This window comes from Eublepharis macularius, chromosome 2, assembly GCF_028583425.1.
Source record: "Eublepharis macularius isolate TG4126 chromosome 2, MPM_Emac_v1.0, whole genome shotgun sequence".
In the NCBI taxonomy this organism is placed as follows: domain Eukaryota; kingdom Metazoa; phylum Chordata; class Lepidosauria; order Squamata; family Eublepharidae; genus Eublepharis; species Eublepharis macularius.
This window is the reverse complement of record NC_072791.1, coordinates 58631605-58657901: the sequence shown is the minus strand read 5'-3', so window position 1 is coordinate 58657901 and position 26297 is coordinate 58631605. Positions and strand designations below refer to the sequence as shown.

Below are 26297 nucleotides of genomic sequence, written 5' to 3'. Positions count from 1 at the left end.
TTGCATTTGGGTGCCAAAGCAGTGTCTGTGGCTGTGTATCACAGCTGAGAGGGATGCTTATTCTCTTTCCCCATGAAAAACCAACATGAGTTAGTGTCCATCATTAGGATAATGTAGACCTTGTACCAAGTACACAGACAAATCCTAATGAGCAGTGGCTTCCCAGTGGGCAAGTCATCAGCTGTGCTCATTCAGACTGCTTTAAATGTTCCTGTTTAGAGCAGTAGCTTGCTCTTTATGTAATATTGGAAATATTTGCAAAATCATATAGAGTTATTTCCCCCAAATGGTAGATAATTATGCTTTTCTCCACTGATAAGTGGCAGATTACATGGGTGGTAACTCTTTTTCTTTTCACCATTCACAGCCAGTACCTGGAAAATTACTTATGGGTGAATTATTCTCCTGAGGTGTCCAGCAAGGCTTATTTGATGTCAATCTGCTGTATGGTGAATGAAAAGTTCAGAGAGAATGTGCCTGCGTGGGAGGTAATAAAATTCAATTACAGTCAGCAGTAACTTTGATCCCCCAATTTGCAACTTTCTTGTTGCCCACTTAAAGTGTCAGAAGATGTCAGGATGTACAATACTGGCTGTCGTTGTGCCTTGTCTGAAGTTATCTGTCATAGCCTTTTAAACAACAGCACATTTCATAATGGAAGCAGGAACAATATGAAAAGAAGTAATTGTTTCAGTCATTTTGAGGCGTTTCCCATGTATTGTTGCTTGATAAAGTGTGGCACTTAGCGGTGCAGTTTTTATGGTGCCAAAAGACAGTGGTAAGAGAAATTTTCACTTCTGGAAGAAGACTATAATGGAAACTGAAGAGCAATTTAATCTTACAGTCATTTTCCGTTATAGGAATAGTGTGGTTACAGCTCCCTGAAGTATAGAACTTTGAACTTTGAAGAATATGAGAGGAGCTGAGCGTGGGGAAGTGGTAACTAGCAGTGAGGAGGGGAGTAGCAGTCCAAATGGTTCTTTAACATAAGAATGGACTCTTTAAAAGTATACATCTCTTATTATAAAGCTGCCTGCTTTTGCACATGGCTTGTTTTGCTTTTAATACTCACCTATAATATCTACCTCACAATTCCATTAATAACTTTTCCCTCAAAGATTTTCCACTTGAGGAGATTGACGATCTGTTTTCCCATCTAGACATTCAAAAGAAAGCCAGAGCACTTTCCATTCTTTTTCAAATGTGTGTTGGAGGCATCCTTGGCTGAGAATGACAGTGGATTCTCACTGCAAGAGCAAACAATACTTCTGCTGTTCCTTGATCACTGTTTCAACAGCTTGGTAAGCTTAGACTGAAGGTCACCCATTTGTTATGTTAAGACTTGCAGCTGAGTCTGTCTTTGGATCCTGTGCTGACTTGCCTGAGGACCCTCTTCCTACAACAGACTGACACTCTTGTTAACTCTTGGTTGGCTGGTGTGCACTGTGACTCTTCACCCTCACACTTGTTGCAGCCCTCTGCTCTCAAAGCTGCCTTAAACTTGCCGTTCATTACATTAGACTGCAGAGGAATGAATAGAGGCAGTCTGAAGGATTGTCCCTCAAAAGGTGACTGTCCTTTCCTGAAATGCTAGCAGAAGGAAGACAACTTTTAGTGGTATGTTAATATGCTTTTGTTTTCCTTCTGCTAGCGTTTCAGTTATATAAAGTTGAGACTCGCCTTGAGACTTTCTGGAAAGGATGGTTTAGAAATCCAAAATTTAAATAGATGATGGCTGCAGTATGCAAGTCAGCTGGTGCAAACTATCCCTGAGAATAGAACTGGGAGATTATTCCTTGCACAGCTTGTTCCACCCAAACACAAATCTTATCTGGTGGCTCAGAAAACCCTCACTAAGTTCCTGTTTTGCTTCTGGCCTGGGACTACCTAAATAGGGTTGATAAGCTTCTGGCAAGTCGCACAATAGCCTGCAGGCTGAAGGGAGCACGTGTTGCATAGGCCTGCTGTGGGGCTGTGAAAGTGTCTTAAATTGCTTTTGTATTTCTTGGGACAGGAAGTGGATTTGATCAGATCACAAGTTCAGCAACTCATCTCTCTGCCAATGTGGATGGGCCTGCAACCTGTAAGTGTTCTATGATAAATGTATTCATTTATTTAAAGTTATTTTGTTTTTTCGAAGGCTTTCACGGCCGGAGAACGATGGTTGTTGTGGGTTTTCCGGGCTGTATTGCCGTGGTCTTGGCATTGTAGTTCCTGACGTTTCGCCAGCAGCTGTGGCTGGCATCTTCAGAGGTGTAGCACCAAAAGACAGAGATCTCTCAGTGACAGTGAGTGTGACACTGAGAGATCTCTGTCTTTTGGTGCTACACCTCTGAAGATGCCAGCCACAGCTGCTGGCGAAACGTCAGGAACTACAATGCCAAGACCACGGCAATACAGCCCGGAAAACCCACAACAACCATTATTTTGTTTTATTTATTTAAATATATCCTGCATTTCCCCCTCCTAACAAAGATTTGGGGCAGCTTTACAAAAAGCCAAATGCAAATAACCTCTGGGTTTTAGAGATGAAAGTTCACACTCACTTCCAGCCTGAGATGATGACCATTGCCCACCACCAACATGGAGGTCTTTTGGAAGCTGTGGTTGCCAGCCTTTTGGCAGGTGTGCTGTAAAGGAATTGAAAGTGTGCCCCTACTGCATGTTCCATCACACAGGCTGTCCCCTGGGTTTGAGGAGTGAGAGCATGGGTCCGAGGAGTTGGTTCGTGAGAGTTTGTGCTATCCGGGATTTGTTATTTGCAAAGAGTGGTATTCACTGATTTTGGGATCTCTTGCAAATGCAGTTTTAATATCAAGATGGGCAAGCAGAAAGGGGTTTTTTTTCAGGGGCAAACGATAACGCAAGAAAGCTCATTCTGTTTTCGTTGTTGTAGGCTCGCCTGGAGCTTGAATTGAAAAAGACACCTAAGCTTAGGAAATTTTGGAATTTGATCAAGAAGAATGATGAGAAAATGGATGAGAATACACGGATACAGTAAGTTAACAGGAACAGTGTGATACCTTTTAAATCTGATGCTCGTGGTTGGTAATATGGCTGCTTTGAAATAAATGGCAACCAACAAAGATCCTAATCCCCATAATTAACACAATACACAACTAACTTTCTTCCAATAAATTGTTAATAATTCTACTAAAGTGCAAGTGCAAACAAGTAAGTGCAAATACAACACTACATTTCAACACTTTATCCTCACAGGAAGTAAACAGGTAAATATAAATTCATAAATGTTTTTCCTCATCTCATCCTAACCAGAGCTCTGGTTAGGAAGGCCCATTAATGTCCTGTGCTTAGTTCAGCAAAGTCTGTGAAACTGGCAGCATTGTCCCATTGCTGGCCTGCCGTCTGGACTGGTCCGAATCATAAGATTCATAGGGTTGGAAGGGACTGCCAGAGTCATCTGTTCCAGCCCCCTGCACAATGCAGGAAATTCGCAACTACCTACCCCCCCCCCCACGCGCAGTGACCCTTGCTCCATGCCTTACAGCTCCTGTCTCATGATGCTCCTGGGAGTCCCCCATCCTCCAGGAGCAGTGTTTCTTGAGGCATTTCAGGCTGCAGCAGTGAGTATAAGCAGGGGTGTTACGCTTCCATATTCAGAATTTAGATGGGATGCAGCCCAGTGTTTCATTGGCCTAGGAAAGAGAGGGTGGCATCTGTTTTTCCCAAGTCTGTTCTTGTTTTCAGTCACAGGTCTCAGAGTGGTTGTTAATTAGCGGCTGATAATTTACTTGTTCTTGAATAAGACACAGCACAGCCATCCAGCACAATATTCCTGAATGCTCTTCTGGTTTATCTGAAGTGTCCATCCAGTGCTTCCATATTAAACAAATGTTAATCTCAGTTGCAATGCATTACAGCTTTCTTCAGAAGCAGCCTGTTGAAACACATGAGGATTGCGTGCAGGAAGTTTGAACAGGTTGTGCCACTTTTTTAAAATTAATTTTCTATGGTGGGTGATTTCCCTCCCTCCACAATTCTGTGAGACATTCTAACAGTATGGCCGTTTTTCTTGAATTGGTTCTATTTGAGAGAGCGTGCGTGCGTGCATTCCCTGTCTACTCTTTGCAAGGTCATCTTTCCATTGTAATGTGGAAATTGCTCTTCTTCAGTTAGTTAACAGATCTTACAAAACTTCGCTATATTAATGGAGAAATTCCTTGAATATGCAGTGGGGGAAATTGTTGTTCATGAAAGCATGTGGGCTTTTTTCAAAAAGCTAAGTATATATAATATCAGCATCATAATCTTTGGTACCAGGATCAATGAAAAAATGTGTAGAAACTACATTCTCTGCTGAGCCTTTGATATGATGGGATGCAGACTATTAGTGGCTCAATGTGTAATTTTTTTTCAGAGCATACAAAGAAAGACTATTTCTTTCACAACTGATTCAAAAATTCATCTCGGTGTTAAAATCTATACCCATTTCAGGTATGTAGCATATTTGTTCCTATGTATAATATGTTTTTATGCACCCAGGGCTACGTTCTGCCCCCGCCCCCACAGGGATGTCCCTTTTTTATCAGCATTGTCAAAGATGAGCCAACACTTAAGAAATGTTGAGATTGCCCTTTTGCTGCTTTGCTCACTTCCAGACTCCAGTTTCCAAGGTTAACAGTCACCCTGATACTCCAAATCACCTCCACCTGCATTCACCAAGGTTGTTGGTTTACTTTCCCATATGAGGACTTTCGCAAGGTCTACATAACTCCTTAGCTCTGGCCACTGTTCCTTTTTGCAGGGCTAACATCTGAAGTACCCTGGGGCCAGATGTAGTTGTTGCCCCTTGGTTAGGAATACTGCCTTTTTGGCCCAGGAGAGTTGCTTATGATGACCATAGAGAGCTCAGACTCGCTGGCTGCTCTTCTGTGCTGTTCCTAACTGGTCCCAGGTAGCTGCTTCCTCCCCACCTACTTGAGCTCTTTTTATCCTCTCTCCCAACACACCCAGTTCCTGCTTCCCTGTACTTACTCTTGATTAGATACTTTCTCCCAAGAAGACCTTTGCCCTTGGGTAAGACTTTGCTCCATAAGGGCCTAGCACTGGATGTCCTCCCTTGTGTCTTCTCCCCCCATGCGCTTGCAGACTCCATAGGGTGCCTCCTTCTGTCCTGTTGCTGTGCCTCTGGCATGCTTAGGGCAGTGCCCATGTTCCACCCTTTCTCCTCCAGAGCTGAATTTTCCAGGGATGTGAAACTTGCATACAGTTACAAATCTGTAAGGGTTTTGGGAGAGGGGGGCAGGAGTATGTGACTCTGTTTCTCATTCTTCCCCTTCATGATCAATTTACTGTTGGATGGCTAATCTTGGGGAGGGGTCAAAGAAAAAGTCCTCCAAACCCAGTGGTCATCCACCTCCCCGCAACCCCAATGACACATTCACTTCAGCAGTGAAGAGTGGTAATCTGTTTCCCTTGCTGCTTAGAAAGATAGGGGAGTAAAGAAACGGCTTAGGAAGAGTACACAGATGGGTGTGTTTTTCTGAGCATTCTCTATTGAGATGACTGGGGTGGAGCAAAGTGGGATGAAAGAATTATGGAGAGCCTGGAGCAAGAACTTTCAGGATGCATCTCTGGCCCTGCCAAAGTTCTGTGAAGTGATGCAAACCAGTGAGTGACACTGCTTGGGGAAGCCAGCACAATGTCCTCAGAGCTCTTGGGTGTGTGTCTAGTTTCCCTGGAGTCCTTTTGTAAGGCAGCACATGAGTTTAGCACTGTAGCCCAAAATCTCTTTGTCCTGCCAGGGTCTTAAAAGCTCTTGGGATGTATGATGTCACCCCAGAGTTCTTTTGCATGGCAACTCCATGTTGCCTGGGTGGAAAGAGGACGTACATGTGTAACCTTTGATTAGGGCAGTATTGCAGAGGTTGCAGTGGGAGCAACCTCTGCTATCTTTCTTCAAGGGTAGAGGATCTCTACTGAGAGCAGACTTCTCCTTCCCCGCCCCGCCCCCATCACTACTTAGAGACCAAGGATAGAAATACAAGAGTTCTGCAGTGTGTGACAGAAATACAAGAGTTCTGCCAGTGTTATAAGTCTTCTGTCCCAAAGGCTGCTTTTTCCCAATATGCACACCTCCATTCTGTTATGGAATGCATTGATTTTTTTTGAATTTTGAATATGTTGTTATTTTGTGGACTCCTTTTGTGTTACGCTGTGTGAAATTTGCCAGCCTGTGAAACTGATGAGACACTGCTATTCAAATTATTCAGTTCAAATTAAATGTTGATAGACTATTTAAAGGGGCCTGGTATGTGTATTATTTTTAAAAAATTAATTTCAGCTTTTGTGTTGGTTAGATTACTTCTGTGTTCTCAGAAAGTTCCTTTTGAGCTCACTGTCAAGCTGCTATAAAGTTGTGAAAATGAAAAGTAGTATATACACACACAGCTTCGAATTCAAATATTACGGGGTAGCTATTCTTTAATATCTGCAAGAGTACATCTCTCCCAGGTGAAATAAAAATACTCAAAATGCTCAAGGGGATCTCAGCAGAGAGTTTATTTTTGGAATGCTTATGCCTGGTCTGATAGTAAATTATTTTGTCCCACCTCTTCTTTGTTCTCTGTTCTCTTTACTTTCCATTTTTTCTGGTTTGGAATTTCTAAAATTGCTTACATTTACATACTCTTGCAGGTTGGTCTTCAGTGTGTCCAAAGAATTCTACTAAATTAAATTATATCTGTTGAGATTAATCTTTATGCCTTTTTTCTTGCTGTGTACATTTTCAACTTGTTTAGCTTTTTAAAGAAGTCTAATTTAAAAGAATATTTTATTATGGGGCATTTGATATTAAAGTATTGTAGTTGGATATGAGTCTTCAGGAGAGGCTCGATAGGGGAACATAGGGAGACCTGTGCAGCAAGTTGAAGGAAATAAAAGGAATCATGTCCATGAACAGAGCTCTGCATTAAAAGAGTCTCCATCTATGAAATCCAGCCTGTTCACCAAGATTACTCAAATCCTGTACTGAGAATGAAGTGTGCTAATTAGTACAATATATGAAAACATGATCCCCCTGCCTAAAATATATTCTAAACTCATTAAACCTAAGGAATTTTTGGTGGTGTACCAATGAAATACTGGGTCAACAAGCCTTGTTGTTAAGGGCCCAGTTGGTAAAAGGAATATCTGTTGTCTTTTAGCACCTGAGCTTGAATTATCATTCCTATCTGCATGTATTACCAAGTCTAGGCTTGATGATGGAGATGAAGTTGAGATGACAAAGCTGTGCCTTCCACTTTTCTTGGTACATCAGCAGGCTAGACCCAAAGATCTGATGAGTGGAGTTGGCAAAGACTATTTTAATTCAGCCTCTCTCACCAGGCAATCTAATTGACAGTCACCCACACTTGGAGTGCTTGGATCTGGACAGTGTACTAAATGTAAGCAAAAGACTACAGAATGGAAATAGTGTCCATAGAAGCACGACTCACCTAGTAGCATGTTTTAGAAGAAACGATTACCTTGAAAAAAACATTTAGTTGGTGATCAGGGATTTTGTAGCATAATGTCCCTTAATACAGAAAAAAATGGTAATGAACAATACATGAGGATGATGTTATATTTTTAGATGCGTGCTGATTGTCAGGGCAGTCAAACACAACTCATGAATTCAACAAAGGAACAATTGTAATCTCGGTGCTTCATAATGGTTAGTATTGCTTTAGGATCTGAGAGATCCAGCTTTAAATCCCCACTCTGAGTGACCTTGGGCCTGTCATTTGCTCTCAGCCTACTTATTTATTTAAAACATTTCTTCTCTGCCTTTCTACCATGTGGGGACTCAAAGCAATTTACAGTATAAATAAAAACGATCACAGATAAAGTTTTAGAACAACACAGTTTAGGACTACCAGTAACTAGTGGTATGCCCCCCCCCCAACAAATTGGTTGATCCAGATCCAGGTTTCAGGGATACCCAAAAAAAACGTACCTGTGAAATCTGGGTAAGAGTCTCTAATCTGGTTAGAGAATCTTGAATTTATCTGGCCAAATTCCCTATGAGGAAAGCTATCTGGAGGGTAGGGTGGGCAGGTAGTATTTTTCAAGCAGATCACCAAATTTGCAGTGAACTTACTCCTTCCTGTCCACTAAAGACCCTCCAAATGTCAAGAATATTGGACCCTGGGGTCTAATTCTATGGACCCCTGAACAAGCTGCCCTCTCCATTGCTTCCTATGGGGGAACCACTTCCAAGGCTTTCCAAGGGCAGGATGGGAATCCACTCCGCCTGCTGCCGTCTGTCTCCCACCAGCCTCATGCCATGGTTTTGCCGGCATGGAGCTTTCCTGTGGCCAGATAATCCCACCCATCAAAGTTGGGCTTCCTGGATCAGCTGATTGTACCCTATGCTGTAGAATATTCAGTTGTAGAATAATGCTCTTTGGAAGTCAGTTCACAACTGCATCATACCTTTTAAGTAGAGTCCTTATGTTAATTTCAGTGTTAGTTCCGCATTGTTTTGGGACTTTAAAAAATGTGTTAGATTTGAAGATTTCCCCTAAATCCAACTTTCCCTTCTGTTTCCCCCATGAAGTAAAACAAAAATGGCAAACATCGTTGCTGAGTAATAGTATAATTGTAGTTTTGATGACTACTGTAGTCTTTGCAGAAAGAAAATGTTCATTTCCCACCTACTGGATAAATGACTGACAATTATTAACTTTGGTCTTTAAAAAAATCTTCCTTTAGAGAGCATTGTGTTGTCCTTCAATTTCAGGAATAGTTTACAAATTATCTTTGTTTTTTAGGCTCTCTCTCTATGGATAAATTGCACTACTGTGAAAGGTTCATTGAACTCATGATAGATCTAGAGGTAAGATGAGTATATAATCATCTGTCTGTTCTCTAATCTAAGAGAGTACGTTGTGTGTTTGTCTCAGTGCTTAAGCTGCAGATAGAAATATGATTAACTCTAAAATGTTACCCGACAAAATCATCTTTCATGAGACTGATGCATCAAGCCTCAGTCAGAGTTTTTTTTCATTTCGGTGAGGCTTTTGCAGTAATCTCAGGTAAATTGTATCAAAGTAAATGGAGAATGTTCAGGAACAGGATTTGAAGCACTTGGTCAACAACTACTATTTCCTGGAGAGGCATTATAATAAGTAAGTGAAGAATGGTAATGCAGCACTTCATCTTTCACCTGAAAGTCCTGTTGCCAAATGCCTTTTTATCCATTCCTGATTTGCCTCTAAGCCTGGCTACTGGAAGGCCAGTTGGCACACCTTAGTGAGCCAGCTTCAGCCCAGAGGCCAACAGTTAGTGATGCTCACACAGATAATTGCATACAAAGATTCTCATTAAATGTGAATGTTTATGTAAAAAAGAAAATGACCTCCTGTAGTTCAGAACCTGACTGTTCTTTGAAATGGCCTTGATGTTTCTCTGTTATTTCTAGTGTGTTTATTGTGAGCGCTAGAGCAACAAATTATCAGTAAAAGCAATTGTTAAATTTTATTTATTTAATTTTTTATTCTGCCTTTCTTTCTGAGACTCAGGGAGGATTACAAAATTTTAAAGCTATGCAATAGAAACATTATAAGACGAACAATAAACAGTGCAATTATTTTATTATAGTTAGAGACTAATGTGTTCATAATAGTATAAAACATGACCTAGTAAACAATACAAACATAGTAAACAATATAAAAAGCGGATTATGGAATTTAGAAAACAATGCAATAAGAACAAGATAATGTATACAATAAATAGTGCCATAAATTACAGCCCTATTCCCTTTATAAAAGAGTCCACCACAATTTCATTTTACTACAGCCATCATGTAAGCACAGTCCCGTGGTACTGTGGAATAGTTTGAGAGTACCATCTTCTCTTTTGGGGTGAGCATACAGAGAGGACCATTTCTTAGGTTGTGCATCTTGCGCCAAAACAACTTCTGTGTGAAGGTTGCTCCTGGCAGCAAGCTGCTTTGTATACTTGCCTTGTGGATTACCCCTCCCCCCATGCACGCATGCATGCACACACACACACAGCATTGTAGCTCACCTCTATGTTGCAGCCAGGACTGCTGCATGAAATGGGTGCCCCATGCAAGCAGCCTTCATGTGGCAACTGTACCATGAGCAGCAACCCTCCTAATACTCTTAGAACATGGTTTGGGTGAATGCTGATACTAGCAGTATTCTTCTGGATTCACTGACGCTGCTATTTTGAATGCTACAGGAACTAGTTCATGCATCAATAATTGGCAGGACTTGTTTCACACATGAATGGCCATTTTTATTTTAAATTATTTCAGCTCCAGGAAGTCTAAAACTGATGGTCATGGCATCCATTGTATAGAAGCAGTTGGACACAAAACATAGGTGCTTTAACCTTTTTATATGAGTATGATACGTCTTAATGGTTTTGGTTTTGCTAAAAACTCTGCACGCTTAGTATCATTAAACACAACCTCTCTACTGCAGAATTCTGTCCCTGGAGAGAGGGTATGTTAGGTGTTCAGCTGGGACACTGCTGGATCTTTTCTGAAAAGCCAAACAGAAGAACATTTCATTTTCGTTCTTTTCTGTGCTGAGGGCATTACAGGAGAGTTTAAAGAATTCATATAGTTTCTGAAGCCTGTTGGGCTGATTGGAACTGGCAAACCAGAAATCGGCTATAAAAAGCCATCACATTTGTTCTTCTCCTCTAGCTTGTCCCATCTGAGCAGAGCGTCTTTACATACACTTATGGTCCCTTTTCTCCCCGTGGGCCATTTCAGTGTTTCGTATAATGTTACATCTATGTTATGATTGAGTCTAAACTACTTGAACATTTCACCATTTAACAATGATATGAATCAGAGGAGCGCATCTGTGTGTTCCAGCCAGTTCATTTTTCTATTGACAAGGCTGTATTTTTGTGTGCAAAAGAAATGCGTACTTTGTTAATCAGTTCTGTTTGCTTATCACAAGCCATACTGATAATACAATTATTAAATTGTATGTTTTCATTGGTTGAATTTTTATGTTTGTGTTATTTCTAAATCATACTTTAGTTCATTCTCGAGCGTTCCCATGGGATTCTTGTTGGCCTTCCCTATTCCCATCTTTGATCTTTTTCCTTTGGTTTGCCCCCTGCCTACCTTATTTTTCTTCATGCCAATATGGATAATGCTTTTCTACTTTACTGTTTCTCATTCCGTTTCAGATTCTGTTGCTTAGTTTCAAACATACTCTTTCTGTAGCTCTTACTTATCTTTCATCTCCCATTATAGTTTATGTCACTTCCCAATTTTTATTATGTCTTTTTAATGTTCTTTACTGGTTGATAATTATTTCTATTTTTAAGGCTTATTCTAGGCCTGCCTAAATTAAATTATCGGCTCATTGGACGTAGCCTTTCTATAAACATTTTGTGTACAATGCTTTATTTGTGAGATGCTTCAGAAATTATAGATACAGCAGACAAGTTGTGGGCCTGTAGAGGAATTGCAGGGAGAACAACAGATCAGAAATCCCCCCCCCCAGTAGTATAATATATAGTACAACAAAAGCTGCTAAGCTCTGGGACTAGGTAAGTAGTTTTCTGCTCTCATAGTCCTGAACTTAAGTAGTCTAGCTTCTGAGGCCTTGAGCCCGCATGATATACTGCAGGAAGGAAAGCTTGCCTTTTAACATATTTCTCTCTCTCTCTCTCTCTGTTTTGTGGCAAGTAGGTAGGGAATGTGCTTCTCATGAGTATGCAGTTTCCTCAACACTGATTTCACCCCTTCATCTCTGTCCTTGTCAGCTCTTAGGAACTCTGCCCCATTTGAAGCTGAAATTGCCCTTGGGTAAATATAATTTCCCTGATCTGGATGGCATGGGCTAGCCTGATCTCAGAAGCTAAGCAGGGTCAGCCCTGGTTAGTACTAGGATGGGAGACCACCAAGGAAGCCCAAGTTTGCTATGCAGAGGCAGGCAGTGGCAGACCACCTCTAAACATCTCTTTCCTTGAAAACCCTGTGGGGTTGCCCCACATCAGCTATGACTTGACTGAACTTTACACACATGCATATGAATAATTTAGGATTGTAGGAACTATATGGGGGGGTAGGGGCAGTAGTAGGGCTCTCCTGCATATCTCCTGACTTTAATAATCTCTTTCATCATATTATTGGTTTAGGGCCCTTTAGAGCCAGTTTTCTCTTTTCCTCCATTCTACTTCTTTACTGATAGGCACAGGACTGTCAAGATTGCTATTGGAAGGAGTGATATCACTAGGGCCTTATAGCAACTAATCCCCATCAAGTTTTTATGAAGCACTGAATTCTAACCAGTCCTCTAGTTGTTAATAAAAACTTACGTGCTGTGTATTCAATTGTTTATAATGTGCTGTTCATTCTAGGCTTTGCTTCCCACTCGGCGATGGTTTAATACAATCTTAGATGATTCCCATATAGTTGTACATTGTTACTTATCCAGTCTGGCCAAAAGGGACAAAGAGGGCCATCTTTTCTGTCAGGTAAGACTTGCTGCTTTTTTGTAGAAGCTTCTCTGAGTAGCTCAGAATGCTCGCTAGCCAATTAAATGCTGTGTTTATTACCCATCGCAGGTGAAAAGTAATGGTTGGTGATGGTCATATGCTCTGGGCTCTTGTCAGGTGGTTCAGTGCTTCATGAGAATCATGTGAGGTAGGAGTGGTAGCTGAGTGCAACTACAGTTGCCAAACTCTCTCAGCTATGGGCGATTTTTGTTAACTGTATGGTGTTTAATTTTCTCTTCGGCTTAATTGTGCACTTTTTAAAAAGAATGGATGTGCTTTCAGGAACTGCACACGTGTAACAAAGGGAAAAATCTATTTGTATTTGTACATGCAGAATATATTCTTATCTGATACACTCTTGGAACCAGAGCTGCATATTAAATTGATTTTGGGAATGGAGGGATCGGCTGAGTGGATGCTGCACCCGCTCAATGCTTGGTGCTGGACTGCAGGGTGCTTCCCGGTTAGGTGCTGTCTCCCCTAAGAGTTCACAACAGTAACAGTGCCATTCTGAGCAGAGTTATGCCCTTCTACATCCATTGACTTCATTGGTCTTAGAAGGGTATAACTCTTTTTAAGATTGCACCATACACGACTGAATGTTGACAAGTCCAGAAGAATGTTGTGAATTTATTGAATGTAATTTTCAGTTTACCTTTTGGTTTGAGCCAAATACCCATCTCTGCTGTGAAGGAAATCTGTACTTTACCTTGTTAGCTATAATGCACTAGAAAATGAAATTGTTTGCACATTTTCACAGAAAGTATATATTTTAAAAAAAATCTGATTAGATAATATTCATGAATAACAGAATTTTTTAGTCTGAGACTCAGTACTTTCCCAGTTACAGTTTAGTAAGCCATTGAGAAATACAAGGTGTCTCTGCCTTTTTTTTAGAGTGATCCCAAACTCATTTTAGGTGCTTAAGTAAACAGAAGACAGATTTGTATCTTCTACTGTTATTTTTAAATATCCCAGCAAAATTTCCTCATTATTGGAACAGTAATACATATTCTGTCATCTTCTTGAGCGATTTGAGCACCTCTGTCCCAAAGATCTTAATAAGTCCAAGGTATATATTTTAGAGGCCACAGGGTTCCTCTGAAGGCAGCAATAATACAGAATGAGATGCTGAAACAATTTTTTAATTTTCTTTCAAATCCACTGATACTAATTTTGGAAGCAGTTTGGAAATCAAAGCACTTTCCAGTCCTCTTTTTGAATAATAAGCCCCTTTCTTAGTCTTAAACTATGGAATACATCCTTCAGTTGTATCAACAATCAAAACTGTTCAGTATCCTTTCATATTAAGAGTAATTCAGCAGTAGAATCAGCTGCCTAGGAATGTGGTGGGTTCCCCCTCATTGGCAGTCTTCAAGGAGTGGCTGGATGAAGACTTGTTAGGGATGCTTTAGACTGTTCCTGCATTGGGCAGCGAGCTGGACTACATGGCCTCTGAGGCCCCTTCCAACTCTATGTAACAGTAGAAGCTATATTATCTGGAACACGGTTGACTGGCAGATTTGGTTAACTGGCATGCCAAAATGGTGCCCTCTCCGCCACTACCTACTCTTGAACAAGAACAGATAATGAAGGAACAGGCTACAGATCCTGCCTATACTTGTTTCCAGCCAAGAAATGTTCCTTCTTTTTCCACTAATTACTGGGGCTGGTGCCAAGCAAGCGATGCCTATGGCCAGAGGCCAGCTGGGATACCCTGCGTGCTCCTCCAGCCCACTCTCCTGCAGGAGTGGGCGACAGAGAAACAGGCAGCTCATCCCTGCCATGGGTGCTATAGCAGTTATGAGGAAGTGACGATGGAGTAGATACTGGCGCTGTGGCTGGATCTCAGCCATGGTTTCCACCCATTCGACACTATTGGCTCATAAAGGCTTGCCTATCTGGCATATTTTGATAACTGGCAACTGCAGATCTCTAGATAACAAAGTTTGTACCGTACATTATTTTAATTCATGTAATGTTTATGTAACAAGTTTATATGCTACCTCTTCCCAGACCTGCTTCAGGCAGCTTATAAGGTAAAAACAATACAACAATAAAATAATAAAAACAGCCTGCTATGGATACCAAAGCTGTATAAAATCAGTATTCAGTAGAATAAAGTAATGGCCCTCAGGATAGTATCAGGCCGGGCTCATTTTGAGGGGGAACACGCAGGAACGCAGTTCCGGTAGTTCTCCAAAGAGGTCACATGTCAGGTGGCCATGCCCACCTGACTTTCAGCCATTTTGGGCCCAATTTCAGCCCTGAATGGCCAGGATTGGGTCCAAAACAGCCAGGATAGGTGATGTCAGGGGGTGTGGCATATGCAAATCCGTTATGCCAATGACACAGTTCCAGTGATGGCAAGGGCCATGGTATATGCTAATGAGTTATGCTAATGAGTTCCTCCAGCTCTTTTTCTATGAAATGACCCCTGATATCCGGCCATATAAATAACACTAAAAATAGTGGAACCCTTCATACAAAAGCCTGGTGCTTAGAAGATGGTAAATTAAATGCTTCAAGAGGTAGGGTCTTCAAATGTCAAGTGCCACCATTAAATAAGCACTGTCTATGGTGGTCACCTATTTACCTCTGGGCAGCTCTTACCCGGCCAGCTGGACAATATGGGAGGAGGCAGTCTATCAAGTCCCTCATCCCACACCCTTTAGGGCCTTAATTATAAAAATTTTGAACTGTGCCTGAAAGTAACATGCACATTTATCAGATGGTTATGGTTTATTAATAACTCAAAAGGAAATTTTTCTCTCAAATTACTGCCTTTAGAAGTATAAACACAATATGTCTGATACGAAAATATTAAAATATTGGTAGTTTCAGAACTCCCACAATGTTTATCATGTGTCATATAGGATAATTAAAGTTGCCATTTCCCCCCTAAAACATGTAACCTAGTCTATTATGAATTTATTTTAGCTCTTAGACATGCTAAAATTCTACACTGGCTTTGAAATTAACGACCAGACTGGAAATGCATTGACAGAGAATGAGATGACGACAATTCACTATGACAGAATTACTTCCCTCCAGGTAGGTCATACCCTCTGTTTTGGCAGTTAAAATTTTATTATCATTTCACTTGATGTACCTTTTTGTTAAAATTATTTTATAGTTGCAAAACATTTTTCTATACTGGGATCAGATTCTATTTTTATTTCTTTGCATATCACTCTTCAGTGTCCTAAAGTTCTCAACAAAATTATATTAAGTATTCAGATAAGAGGTGATGACTAACTTGAAAAAGACCGTGGCCTAGAAATAATATCTCTTCCACATTTAATCCTGCCTGTTCCTATGAACAAACACAGTTGGTGAATCAGTTGTCATCCAGGAAACTGTCTGTTTCAGGTATGACCTTGGTTACAAATATGTTGTACTGGCTGTTCAGCCACCATAATCCTGTGAGAATGATCTTTCCATATGTGGAATGGGGAACAGATTGTTCTGGTGCCTGCCTCTCACCTAACATTTACACATTGGACTTCAAGCACCAAGTCCAGTGTGCATGGGCTCAGTCTGCGTAATCCTCACACCACAAAGTTTAACTATACAGACCACACAGATAAAACTGAAATGATTAGTTTAGGGGCTCTCAGGCATGGTTAAAGTTCATAGCACTAAAGTTGCTCTGTGGCTTTGAATATCTATTAAAGGCTCATGTGCATGCTCCCCCACCCCCGAGTAACAGGTACATAGAATTTGGCCGCCAAATATGAAAAGTTGTGTAACAATTTAAATCATATCTCCTTTGATTACAAGTTCAGCACACACACTGCTTGGCATGCCTCTTGCTTAAGCTTTAATGGTTTTGTAGTTCACCCTTGGCATTTATCTACTGCTGGGGTTGGAGAAGATTGGAAGGGTTGCTTATTTGGGAGCAAGTAATTATATGTTCATTCAGAGGAACCCAGGTCACCAGGCCTTAGTAATCATCTGGTAGTCTTCATTCTCAGAATTGGACATTGTTGCATTCTCTGTGGTTTTGTTGCAAACTCTTATCTGAAACAGGTATTGGTTGAACAAAAGGGCCTTTCGGTTGTTTTATTTTCATATTTGCAAACCTGGGTTTTTTTTGCTAAATTCTTGTTATACATCTTTAAATATGATAAGGCACAGTGATCAGATGGATGCCCAGACTAATCTCAGCAGCTTGTTCTGAAGAAGTACAAAATCTATTGCATTTATTTGCATGAGAAAAATCTTCATCTCAGAGGAACTCATGACTAGGGATGTGCACTTCGGGACCTAATCGAACCGGAATTGGACCTAATCCGTAAAGATTCAGGATATCTGAATCTGGTCCCGATGCGGAAATCCTGAATAAAAGCTTCTAAAGCATTCATAATGCTTCGGAAAGCTTCAGGGCTGAGTTTAAAGGGCCTCTTTCCTGCTGCTTGCAAGCAGCCCCCACTTACCTTGGCAACGTTGGCGGCAGCGGTGGCTCCGGCCCTCCCTGCCGCCCTGCGGGGCCGTGGAGTGGTGGGGGAGGCAGAGAAAGCCCTTCCTGCCCCTCAAATGGCCTCCGTGGTAGCCATTTGAGGGGCAGGAAGGGCTGGAGGAGGCAGCTCTGCAGGCTCAGAGGAGGCTGTACGGCGGCAGAGGAGCTGGCTCCAGGCTGTCACAGCCTTGTGCATGCTGTCGCCGCCGCTGTTGCCCAGCTGATCACCCTCCCCCTCTCCCTGATGGCCAGGGTGGGGGGGTGGGGGAGTTGCTCCCTTTTATTTCAGTATGCTCCGAATATTTATGAAGCATACTGAAGCGAGTAAATACCAGAATTGGCACTTTGGAATTATGGTATATCTGAATTATTTTCCCGCTTCGGGTAAACCCGAAGCAGGAAACCCAAATTTTTTCAGGATGCACACCCCTACTTATGACATACCATAGGGAAATAACAAGTTGGATAATTTGGGTACGATAATGTGGGCTTCACGTCATTGAGCCTGTTTTAGATAGCCGCACCTAAAAGACCTCAGACTTGGGTTGTGTGCGACTATCTGTCCTTTCAGGAAGCACTTCGGTGAGTTTCTTAATATTGTATTTTATCTTTTAGATCTAAGATATATAAGGGATTATGACATGTATGTTTATCTGCTTCTAACATATGGAATTGTGTTTTGTATCTTTGATACTTATATATTTGACGATTTTGAGATTAATTCAATTGATTTTAAATAAAAGTCTTAAAATACAACAATATATTTGGCTGGAATACATGGTTTTCACTTTACACTTGAAATAAATAAACCTCTAACTACTCTTCAACCAGAAGGCTGTCAGCCTGTAAGAAAGAGGCAAAGGACGAGAATAGCCCTTTCAATACAGTTCTGTGTTTTAGTGGCTAAAGCATTACTTTACAATAGACAAAGAGGCTCTTGCTTCCCTTCCTTTCATTTTAAAAGGAATGATCTGCCCGCAGGAGAGAAATACTCCTCGACAACTTGGGCACGTTAAATGAGTGTGAGCACATTCTATAGGCTAAAGGGAGAGCATAACTATTTTAAATGAATATATTCCTAGATAAAAAAATAACTTTTGGTTCTCATGCTTGTTTGTTTTCCAGAGAGCAGCTTTTGCCCATTTTCCTGAGCTTTACGATTTTGCCCTCTCAAATGTATCAGCCGTTGACACGCGTGACTCATTGGTAAAACTTTTTGGGCCTTTAAGGTAAGTTTATGCACAGTTCATATCATTTTGTACTCTCATATGAATGTTGCAATGCGTGCAGTGGGTAATGATCAGTTTTTAAGATTTTTTGAGTGATGATTGGGATTGGATGTTCTTTCTAAGAGCTTGAAAATTATAGAAAATACCTTGGCTGAAATGAAGCGTTTCTGTCACCTTCAATGGCAACAGAAGAGGATTAGAAGGGTGGAGGATGATTATCTTACTGTTTCTATTGATTGCCTCACAGTTTAAACAGCTCAGGGGTAGGAGAGTGTGTCCAGAAACAAAATATGTAGAGAAGACTCTCTGGTTTACAACCCATGACTCCTGTGTCCAGGGCTTTTATATGTCAAAATATGTTGTTTAGGAAAGTAATATGCTTGTGTCAGAAGTTTCACAGAATAATCTGGATAAAAATGCTAGGAATGATGAGTTCCTTTTGTTGAAAGCAAGAGTGCTGATGTCTAAGTTATAGTTATGGCCAGGCGTTCAAGCAAATTGTTCCTGGGCCTTTTTCCTCTCAGTTTTTTTGGGACAATGCCAATGAAGATCCAGTCATAAGTGTTATCTTTTTCTGTCTGACTCTTGCTGTTTTGCTTTATTATTCAGCCCTAATACGCTCCACCAGGTGGCATCATATCTCTGTTTACTGCCAGCCCTACCTGAAGGGGAAGATACAAGCTATGAAAAAGAACTTCTTCTAGAACTATTGGTAAATTCTTGTGTCTTTTTTGGCGTAGGCAAGTTCTTGATATTTTTAAATTATTTTTTTCTTGCAGAGATACTGAATTGACAAATTTGGCCAGAAATGAATATTTATATATGTGTATTATAAAACCCCATCCTTATGGCTCTGGACACAAATATTTGCAAGATTACTGTTAAAGGGTCTCTTGGTCTAAATTTTCTGAATGGAAGAAAGTGATAGCATGGTCATTAAGCAAGAAAACATTGCATGTATGTTTTTGTTCCTTTTGGATTATATACGTCAGCTCGAATTCCTGCCGACAAAAGGATTTTCCCCTGAGAATTAGAGTTTTCTCTCCCCCACCCCTTGCAACCCATAGCACTGCTCCTGAGGGTTCCATTTTTAAGATGTAATGGGATTGGATATGAGAACACATACATTTGTCTAAATGTAGACTAGCCTTTTCAGGGTAAGGTGAGGATTAAATTTTCAGTGACCACGTTCTTTGCATCTTTGCCACCTTGCATCTTAATTCAGTGAATGCTTCAAAGAGCACACAGAGTTCTCCCACTCAGAATATTTCCTATTGATTGCAGTAATATCTGTGCAAGCAAGCGCATCTCAAGGTGCAAGCTCCACTTGCTTGTGGAGCTACTCTTTCCTCCATGGAACGAAGCGCATCCTACACCACACTGGAACATCATGTTTGCTGAAGTTTGTGAACAGGACTCTGACTTGGAACACAGATGTATAAACAGTTATACAGTGTATGCAAATACAATATATAAACGGTTATCGAATGTCAATTAAGAATATTTTCTGTAGAAGGACGTTCTAATTATTACATATAAAGATTAATTAAGCATCTTAAATGTCAGTCCTGCATCTCAAACACATCTGCTTGCAATAGTCTCTGTGACATTATCCTAATACATTTATATACTGTAGTGCTCATTTTGTCTCCAAATGATTAATCTATTTAAAAAATACAGTTTTAACCTTTTTGGCTTATGTTTTGATTGACCACGTGTCTGACAGTACAGAACTTCAATTTATGAGGATCTTTGTTGGATCAGCTTTCTCTCGTATGGATGAGAGATGCCTGATTTGTCACAGGCAGCTTGTCAGGATGCCATGTTTGAACCTCACATGTTTTGTTACTAGTAGGTCATGCTAACTGTTGTGTGATAATGTTACCATGAAGCGCTGTTTGAATTGGCAGCTGAATCTCTTTGCAATGTTGCTAATGCGTCACTGGACTTCTGCCATGTTCTCTGAGTTCCTTCTCAAACCCTCTTCAAATAACTTCAGTGAGCTGTTAAAATAGAATATATTTTGATTCAGGTAGTTTACACTATCCAAGCTGTGTCCGGGAAGCTTGTCACTGGCAGCATGCTATTGAGCATGTGCATGTCTAGAGTTGGGAATGGGGCATGTCTAGAGTTGGGAATGGGGCATGTCTAGAGTAGGGAATGGTGTGTATATGTATACATTCCCAGATAATGTAATGTCAAATGTCCAAAATGTGTTGAATGCGGAGACTACTAGGTTTATGTTGAAAACATAATCTATTAGAGTCATAGATTTGATGAGTGCCCATGTACTCAGACATGTTAGGAAATGTCATCTGAATGTGATTGTCAGCATTCATTTATGTTTTTCCAAAGAGAAGGTGCGCTTGCTTGCAGGTGCTAGCCGGTGGTCCCTGGATGCTGCTAGGGAATATGCAGGGTCCTGCCTCGTGGAAGGAGGGGAGGTATACCTCACCCATGCACCCTCTCAAGCCACCAGCAAGCCCTCTCAACCTAGCATCTCTCCAGTGCTCCTCCTCCTCCCTTTCCTCCGTCAATCTTCCTCCTCGCATCTTCACACTCTCTTGCTTCTCGCTCCTCCACTCCATCACTCGCTCCTCCGCTACACAACCCACCATGACCACTCTCCTAAGCCAGTTTTTATAGGGCATTCCATCCTCGCCCCTTCTCCAAGGTTCCTGCCCTCGCCTGATGCTGCCCAGCTGTGTCTGCCCCTATTACTCCTGCCCAGCTGCAGTCGCCTCTCTGGCAGGGTGGGGCTGAAGGCAAATGCCTCCCAGCTGGGGCTTCCCCCAGGCGTGTCTCCTTTCCCTTTCTCCTTCTCTCCCCATCCTCCCTGCAAGACTGGGCTGGCTGGGCCCCTCCAAGCAAGGTGTTGCGTCCTCCTCTGCCTTTGCTCACGAGGACCGGTGCTCATTTCCCAGTGTTTCGCCCCCTCCCTTTGCGGCCTGGAGATGCCACTTTCCCCTTGTGCTCGGTCCGGTGCTTCTCGTATCTCCAGCCCTTCTGCAGAGCTCTGGCCAGGACTGTGAGTCTCTTGCCCTTTTAGGTGGGTTTGGGCGTTTTGTACCTGTCTGGCTTCCCCCTCTGACACCCCTTTCCTCTCCCCCATCACTGCCTCTGCCTCCCCTTTCCTGGGGCTTCATGTGCCCACTGCCGGCATTCCTTTAGGGGGCTGTGACCATTCCGCTGCTTTTCCTTGCAGACGTGATGCCAAATGTTCGATTTGACTAGCTTCGTCTCTGAACAAGCGTCCCCAACGATTGAAGAATTGTAGTGCTTGTACTAGAAAAAATCCCAACTTCGAGGGATCTCCATCGAAAGTAGCTTCCAATTTTACCCATCCCATTAGTAATTCTTGAGATTGCCTGGTAATTCTTGAGATTGCCTGACACACTGTAGAAGGCAACGTGCGGGCTAGAGCACCACAGATCAAAATCTTGCCCCAGGGCATCATCTACTTGCCGAGCTAAGTTCTGCAGGCCTTCGTAGTCTCTTGCAATTAGACATGAGTCCATTGGTTTCAAAAGATTTTACTGAATATAAACAATCATTATAGTCCACTGGCCAAGATGCAATATCTTGGCTGGTACACGGGTATTGTTACAAATGAAGGTAAAGGTTAAGGTGCAGAATAGCATAGCCCAGCAATTCTCATCCTCCCCCCACAGTTCTCAAAACAAACGGCTTGAAGCTGAGAGAGTGAAACTTTCCCAAGGCTGGAAAGACTGTAGTCAAAACATTCCTCTTCTTTGAGATAACAGTTACTGGACTGCTTGTCACCTGCAAAAGAAGAGCTTGAAACACTGACAGGATTAAAATGGAGTCTCTCAGGTTAGATCACACAAGAAACTTATGTCAGACCTGACAGTCGGGGATGTTTGGGTTACCCAACCCCGGACACTGGTAACTTAATTTGAGTCTTTAGTAGTAGCTTGCAAAAAAAATTAAGTACTTTTGATATTCTTGATTATTCTTCTGTAAATATGTGTTGCTCTCTTTAGTAGATATTATAAAAACGTTTTTCTTTCCTAGGTGTCCCGGCATGAACGTCGAATTTCTCAGATACAGCAACTCAATCAGATGCCTCTGTATCCTACAGAAAAGATTATTTGGGATGAAAACATTGTCCCAACTGAATACTATTCTGGAGAAGGTATGTTGGATGAAGGGAATGAGATTTCTAAATTCTTGCAGGCTCCAGTTAGAAGTCACAAACAAACCTGGATTATTGTCAGGCCCATACACTCCGTCCCTCCTCCCATTGCATGGTACTTCAGAATGAAGGCAGAAGTCTTCAGTTAATTCCATGTACTCCTGAGGTGAATGCCTAAGCAAACTGGGATTAGTTCCTTCCAGGTAACTGGGATTCTTAACCAAGGTTACACTGTGACTAAGAATTCCAGTTACTGGGTGTAGGAGTCTCAGCCTATTGAGTCAGGCTCCTGGGTTGAAGAGCACTTCATGGTCCTTCTCCACAAGGTTCATTAGCCTCAGAGGAGAGAGAGGAGGAGGCTAAATTTCACCCTGGGTCCTCCTTCTCTCTCTTCAGGTCACTCTCCATTCTGCTAGAGAGAGCCTGAGCACATCCTCCTTGGCCTTCTATGGAAATTCCTTTTAAGAGAAGGACTGGACCTCCTCCCAGGAAGTCCCCAGCAACTGTTGTGAGGGTGAGTAGACACATGAGATTTCAGGTGGGGGAACTCCCTGGATTGTTTTCCAGGCTCAACAGCCAGCTGGCAGACAGCTCCATTAAGCATGGCTTGTTAAAGGGGCTTTACTGGTGATGCTATCATTTCCATCACTGCCTGTGACCTGGGACCACCTAGCCTCTCCCTGGTCTGTGGCGAAGGTGGAAATGTGTTGCTGTGCCAACTGTGTGGCAGGTGCTTGCCTCCCACAGCCAACAACATTGCTAAGTGTTGGGGTGGGCTCCCTCACCCATAGATAGGGAAAGAAACTAATCCTTGTTTTTTTCAAGCACCCACATTCAGACATCATGACTAATTGGAGTTAGTTGAACAGCCTGATCTTCAGTCCTGATGGTACTGCAGGAGAAAAAAAGAGTGTACAGTCCTGACAATAAACCATATTTGTGCCAATCACAAACGGTGGTTTGTTTGTTTGACCTACAAAAGCAGCCTTAGCATTTTCATATATTTTTGTAAAAATAAACTGTTTTATATGAAACGTGGCATGTTCACCAACCATGTTGCAAGCTCTGGATGGCGCTGTGATATAATGGTGAATCTTTGTGACAGATGGCTCTACAAAATTGGGCAGCAGTAGCCACTGCCATTTAGCACTTGTATTACAGGGTGGCTAGTGAAAATACACTACAGAAAATCAGTGTGTGGAACCAAGCATCTTTATGTCTGCACATGCATACATTTAGTGTTCATAGGGAAAAACTTGTTGTTAAGATGGTCTTGAGAGAGATAAATGCCTCTTTTCCCCCTTAGGCTGCCTTGCCCTCCCCAAGTTGAATTTACAGTTTCTGACTCTTCACGACTACCTTCTGAGAAATTTCAACCTCTTTCGACTAGAGTCTACCTATGAGATCAGGCAGGACATTGAGGACAGCGTCAGCAGGATGAAACCATGGTAACTGAAGTTGTAGGCTCAAGAGAACTTCTCGCCACCCACCCATGATCATGCTCTTTCCCTTTCTTCCCTCCATTCTGCCTGATGTATCAGAAACTGCTACAGTGAGGTAGAAGTTGGCTGAAATGATGCTGTCCTTAAGTCTTAGATTCCTTTCTGTCAGCAAAGAAGTTTCCACGAGCTCAGATTGGCTTGAAAATTAGGAAGTTTTGTCATTTCTCCACTATGTGGGATGGTTATTCCTGCCTTTAGGCATGAGATGGCATTACATGTCATCTATCCCAATCCTGTTTTTCAATGATTTCATTGACAAATTTTCCTGAGTAGTGAAAAAATCTCAGTGCAAAAATAATACCTTTTATCTGATCTTGGCCTTTAGGCAGTCTGAGTATGGCAGTGTTGTCTTCGGCGGATGGGCTCGGATGGCACAGCCCATTGTCTCTTTCACAGTGGTAGAGGTGGCAAAGCCCAATATTGGGGAAAACTGGCCCATGAGAGTCCGAGCAGATGTTACAGTTAACTTGAACGTTAGAGACAACATCAAAGATGAATGGGAAGGTAAATATATGAGAGACATGGAAGCTGTTGTAGTGCGATGTCATGAGCGATAATAGTGCTAAGATTATTTGGAATAAATGTTAAGTAGTCATTTATCAATTTCAAGTGCCTTTTGTCTATTAAATCCTACTGTTAAACAGAGAATGTTAATGCTTATAGTCAGTGATGCAAGTTGGAATCCCAGCTTTGCATTGTTTTGAAAGAATTGGAGTGTGTGTGTCTTTTTACCTATTGGTAGCTGTCTAAATTGGCAGCATTATTGTTGAGCAATGAATATGTAACTCTCACTAACATCCACCTTCACAATGTTGATGCTGGAGCCATTAAACTATTTGCTGTGCTTGTTGCTTGTGCTGTTGATTACTACTATCCTTTACAATATCTGTCAAAACTGAAATAATGATAATAACTGTGCTTATATACCACTCTTCTAGACAAATTAGTGCCTCACCCAGAGCGGTGAACAAGTTAGTGTTATTACTATCCCCACAATACAGCTGGGGAGCTGGGGCTGAGAGGAGTGGCTTACCGAAGGCCACCTACTGAGCTCATGGCAGTAGTCGGAGTCAAACCAGTAGAGTGCTGTTTCACAGCTGAACCACTTAACCACTGTGCTACAGCATAGTGCTATAGTAACTTCTGGTTTGCTTACAACTGCATAAGAACAGAATAGCAAAATTAAACTACTGTCTGGAAAGAATAAAGTTCAGAATCTACATTCACACTTGTTACATACCTTTAGATCCCTGATCTTCAAAATACAAACATTACTTAGAACATGTTGTCTCCTTGTGGATAGCAAGTCATTCCACTAGAAGATACATGTAAGGCTGCTGCCAGATCTTTGGTACTTCCTTCTCTTAGGCATTTTAATGTACTTATGCCTCTTTCTTGGCTTCCTATGGGAACAGGGTCTTCCAAAGAATGCTTGATCTTTGGGAAACCTGGTCTCTTCCAGAGTATTTGGGCAAGGGGGAGAGCATTTTTTGCTTAGATGTCATGAGCGATTCCTTTCTTAGATTAGATAACCCTGTGCCGGGAGGTAGCCTTGGATAAGGAGATATATCTTAATTTATAATGCCTTGGGAATGTTTACTGAGTACCAAGGTAGCTCAACAAGTTTCATCTGGCAGCATGACCTATCCATGAGAAGAAATTCATCAAGAACAATCTTCTCCATAAATAAGGCTTAAACATAAACATTAGCAAAAAGTGTGATCCTGCAAAGTCTAATCTGATAACAGAGCGGAAAATTGTGAAAGGCTTTAGGTTTACTGAAACCAGTATTGCTACACCTTGGCCTGTGTTGGTTGTAAGTGCTTGCAAGCTGGCATGATCTACTCTTCGTTGATTTGCACAGTGTCTGTAGGCTTCACTGCTTGAGGAACTGAACTTGTGTTGGCTTTGTGGGCAGGAGGCACAGGGACAAATCTTTATGTTTGATCTGGAGTGACACGATTAGTTCAGGAAGAGCATGCACTTAAAATGAATTCAGTGTGACAAGAAATAGATTTACTTTTCTCTGACTGTTCATTTAAATTTCAGCTCAAACTTGTGTGAAACAAATCAGCTTCTCATGAATATTAGTAGACAGTCATCCCCCTCTAGAGTGGGTGAGAACATTCATCACAGCATAGAAAATAAATTGCTGTGCTGGGACTGATAATGGACAAGTGAAGTAAATAAGGCAAGATGGATGAGAAGCTAGGGCAGAGACCCTAAAAACTATGATGTCCACAATATTGGACACTGCTGTCCTCCATCACTGATGTGCTAAAGTAGCAGATGGGAAACATGATCTCCCAACAAATTTACGTCCAGCTCACCTCTGAACTAACAGCTTCAGCAAGACGTTTTAGCATTTGTATTGGTTGTTTAGCAAGGGACTCATAACGTGAGGAGAAGTTGAACTTCTCCCACAGGGAATGGAAAGAGTGATTTACATGCTT

General features: G+C 41.7%; 1 protein-coding gene across 2 annotated transcripts in view; it reads left to right on the top strand.

Annotated features, from left to right (window-relative positions):
- AQR (aquarius intron-binding spliceosomal factor) overlaps positions 1–26297 on the top strand; it is a 71761-nt gene that overhangs the window by 13810 nt on the left and 31654 nt on the right. For both annotated transcript variants that reach the window (XM_054970735.1, XM_054970733.1), the window contains exons 5-17: positions 368–488; positions 1161–1301; positions 2015–2083; positions 2897–2997; positions 4379–4455; positions 8775–8839; positions 12358–12474; positions 15436–15549; positions 18083–18186; positions 18796–18898; positions 22222–22342; positions 23649–23790; positions 24170–24348. In XM_054970735.1, coding sequence (XP_054826710.1) covers positions 368–488; positions 1161–1301; positions 2015–2083; positions 2897–2997; positions 4379–4455; positions 8775–8839; positions 12358–12474; positions 15436–15549; positions 18083–18186; positions 18796–18898; positions 22222–22342; positions 23649–23790; positions 24170–24348 — 1454 coding nt within the window. The remainder of the gene's footprint in view (positions 1–367; positions 489–1160; positions 1302–2014; positions 2084–2896; positions 2998–4378; positions 4456–8774; positions 8840–12357; positions 12475–15435; positions 15550–18082; positions 18187–18795; positions 18899–22221; positions 22343–23648; positions 23791–24169; positions 24349–26297) is intronic.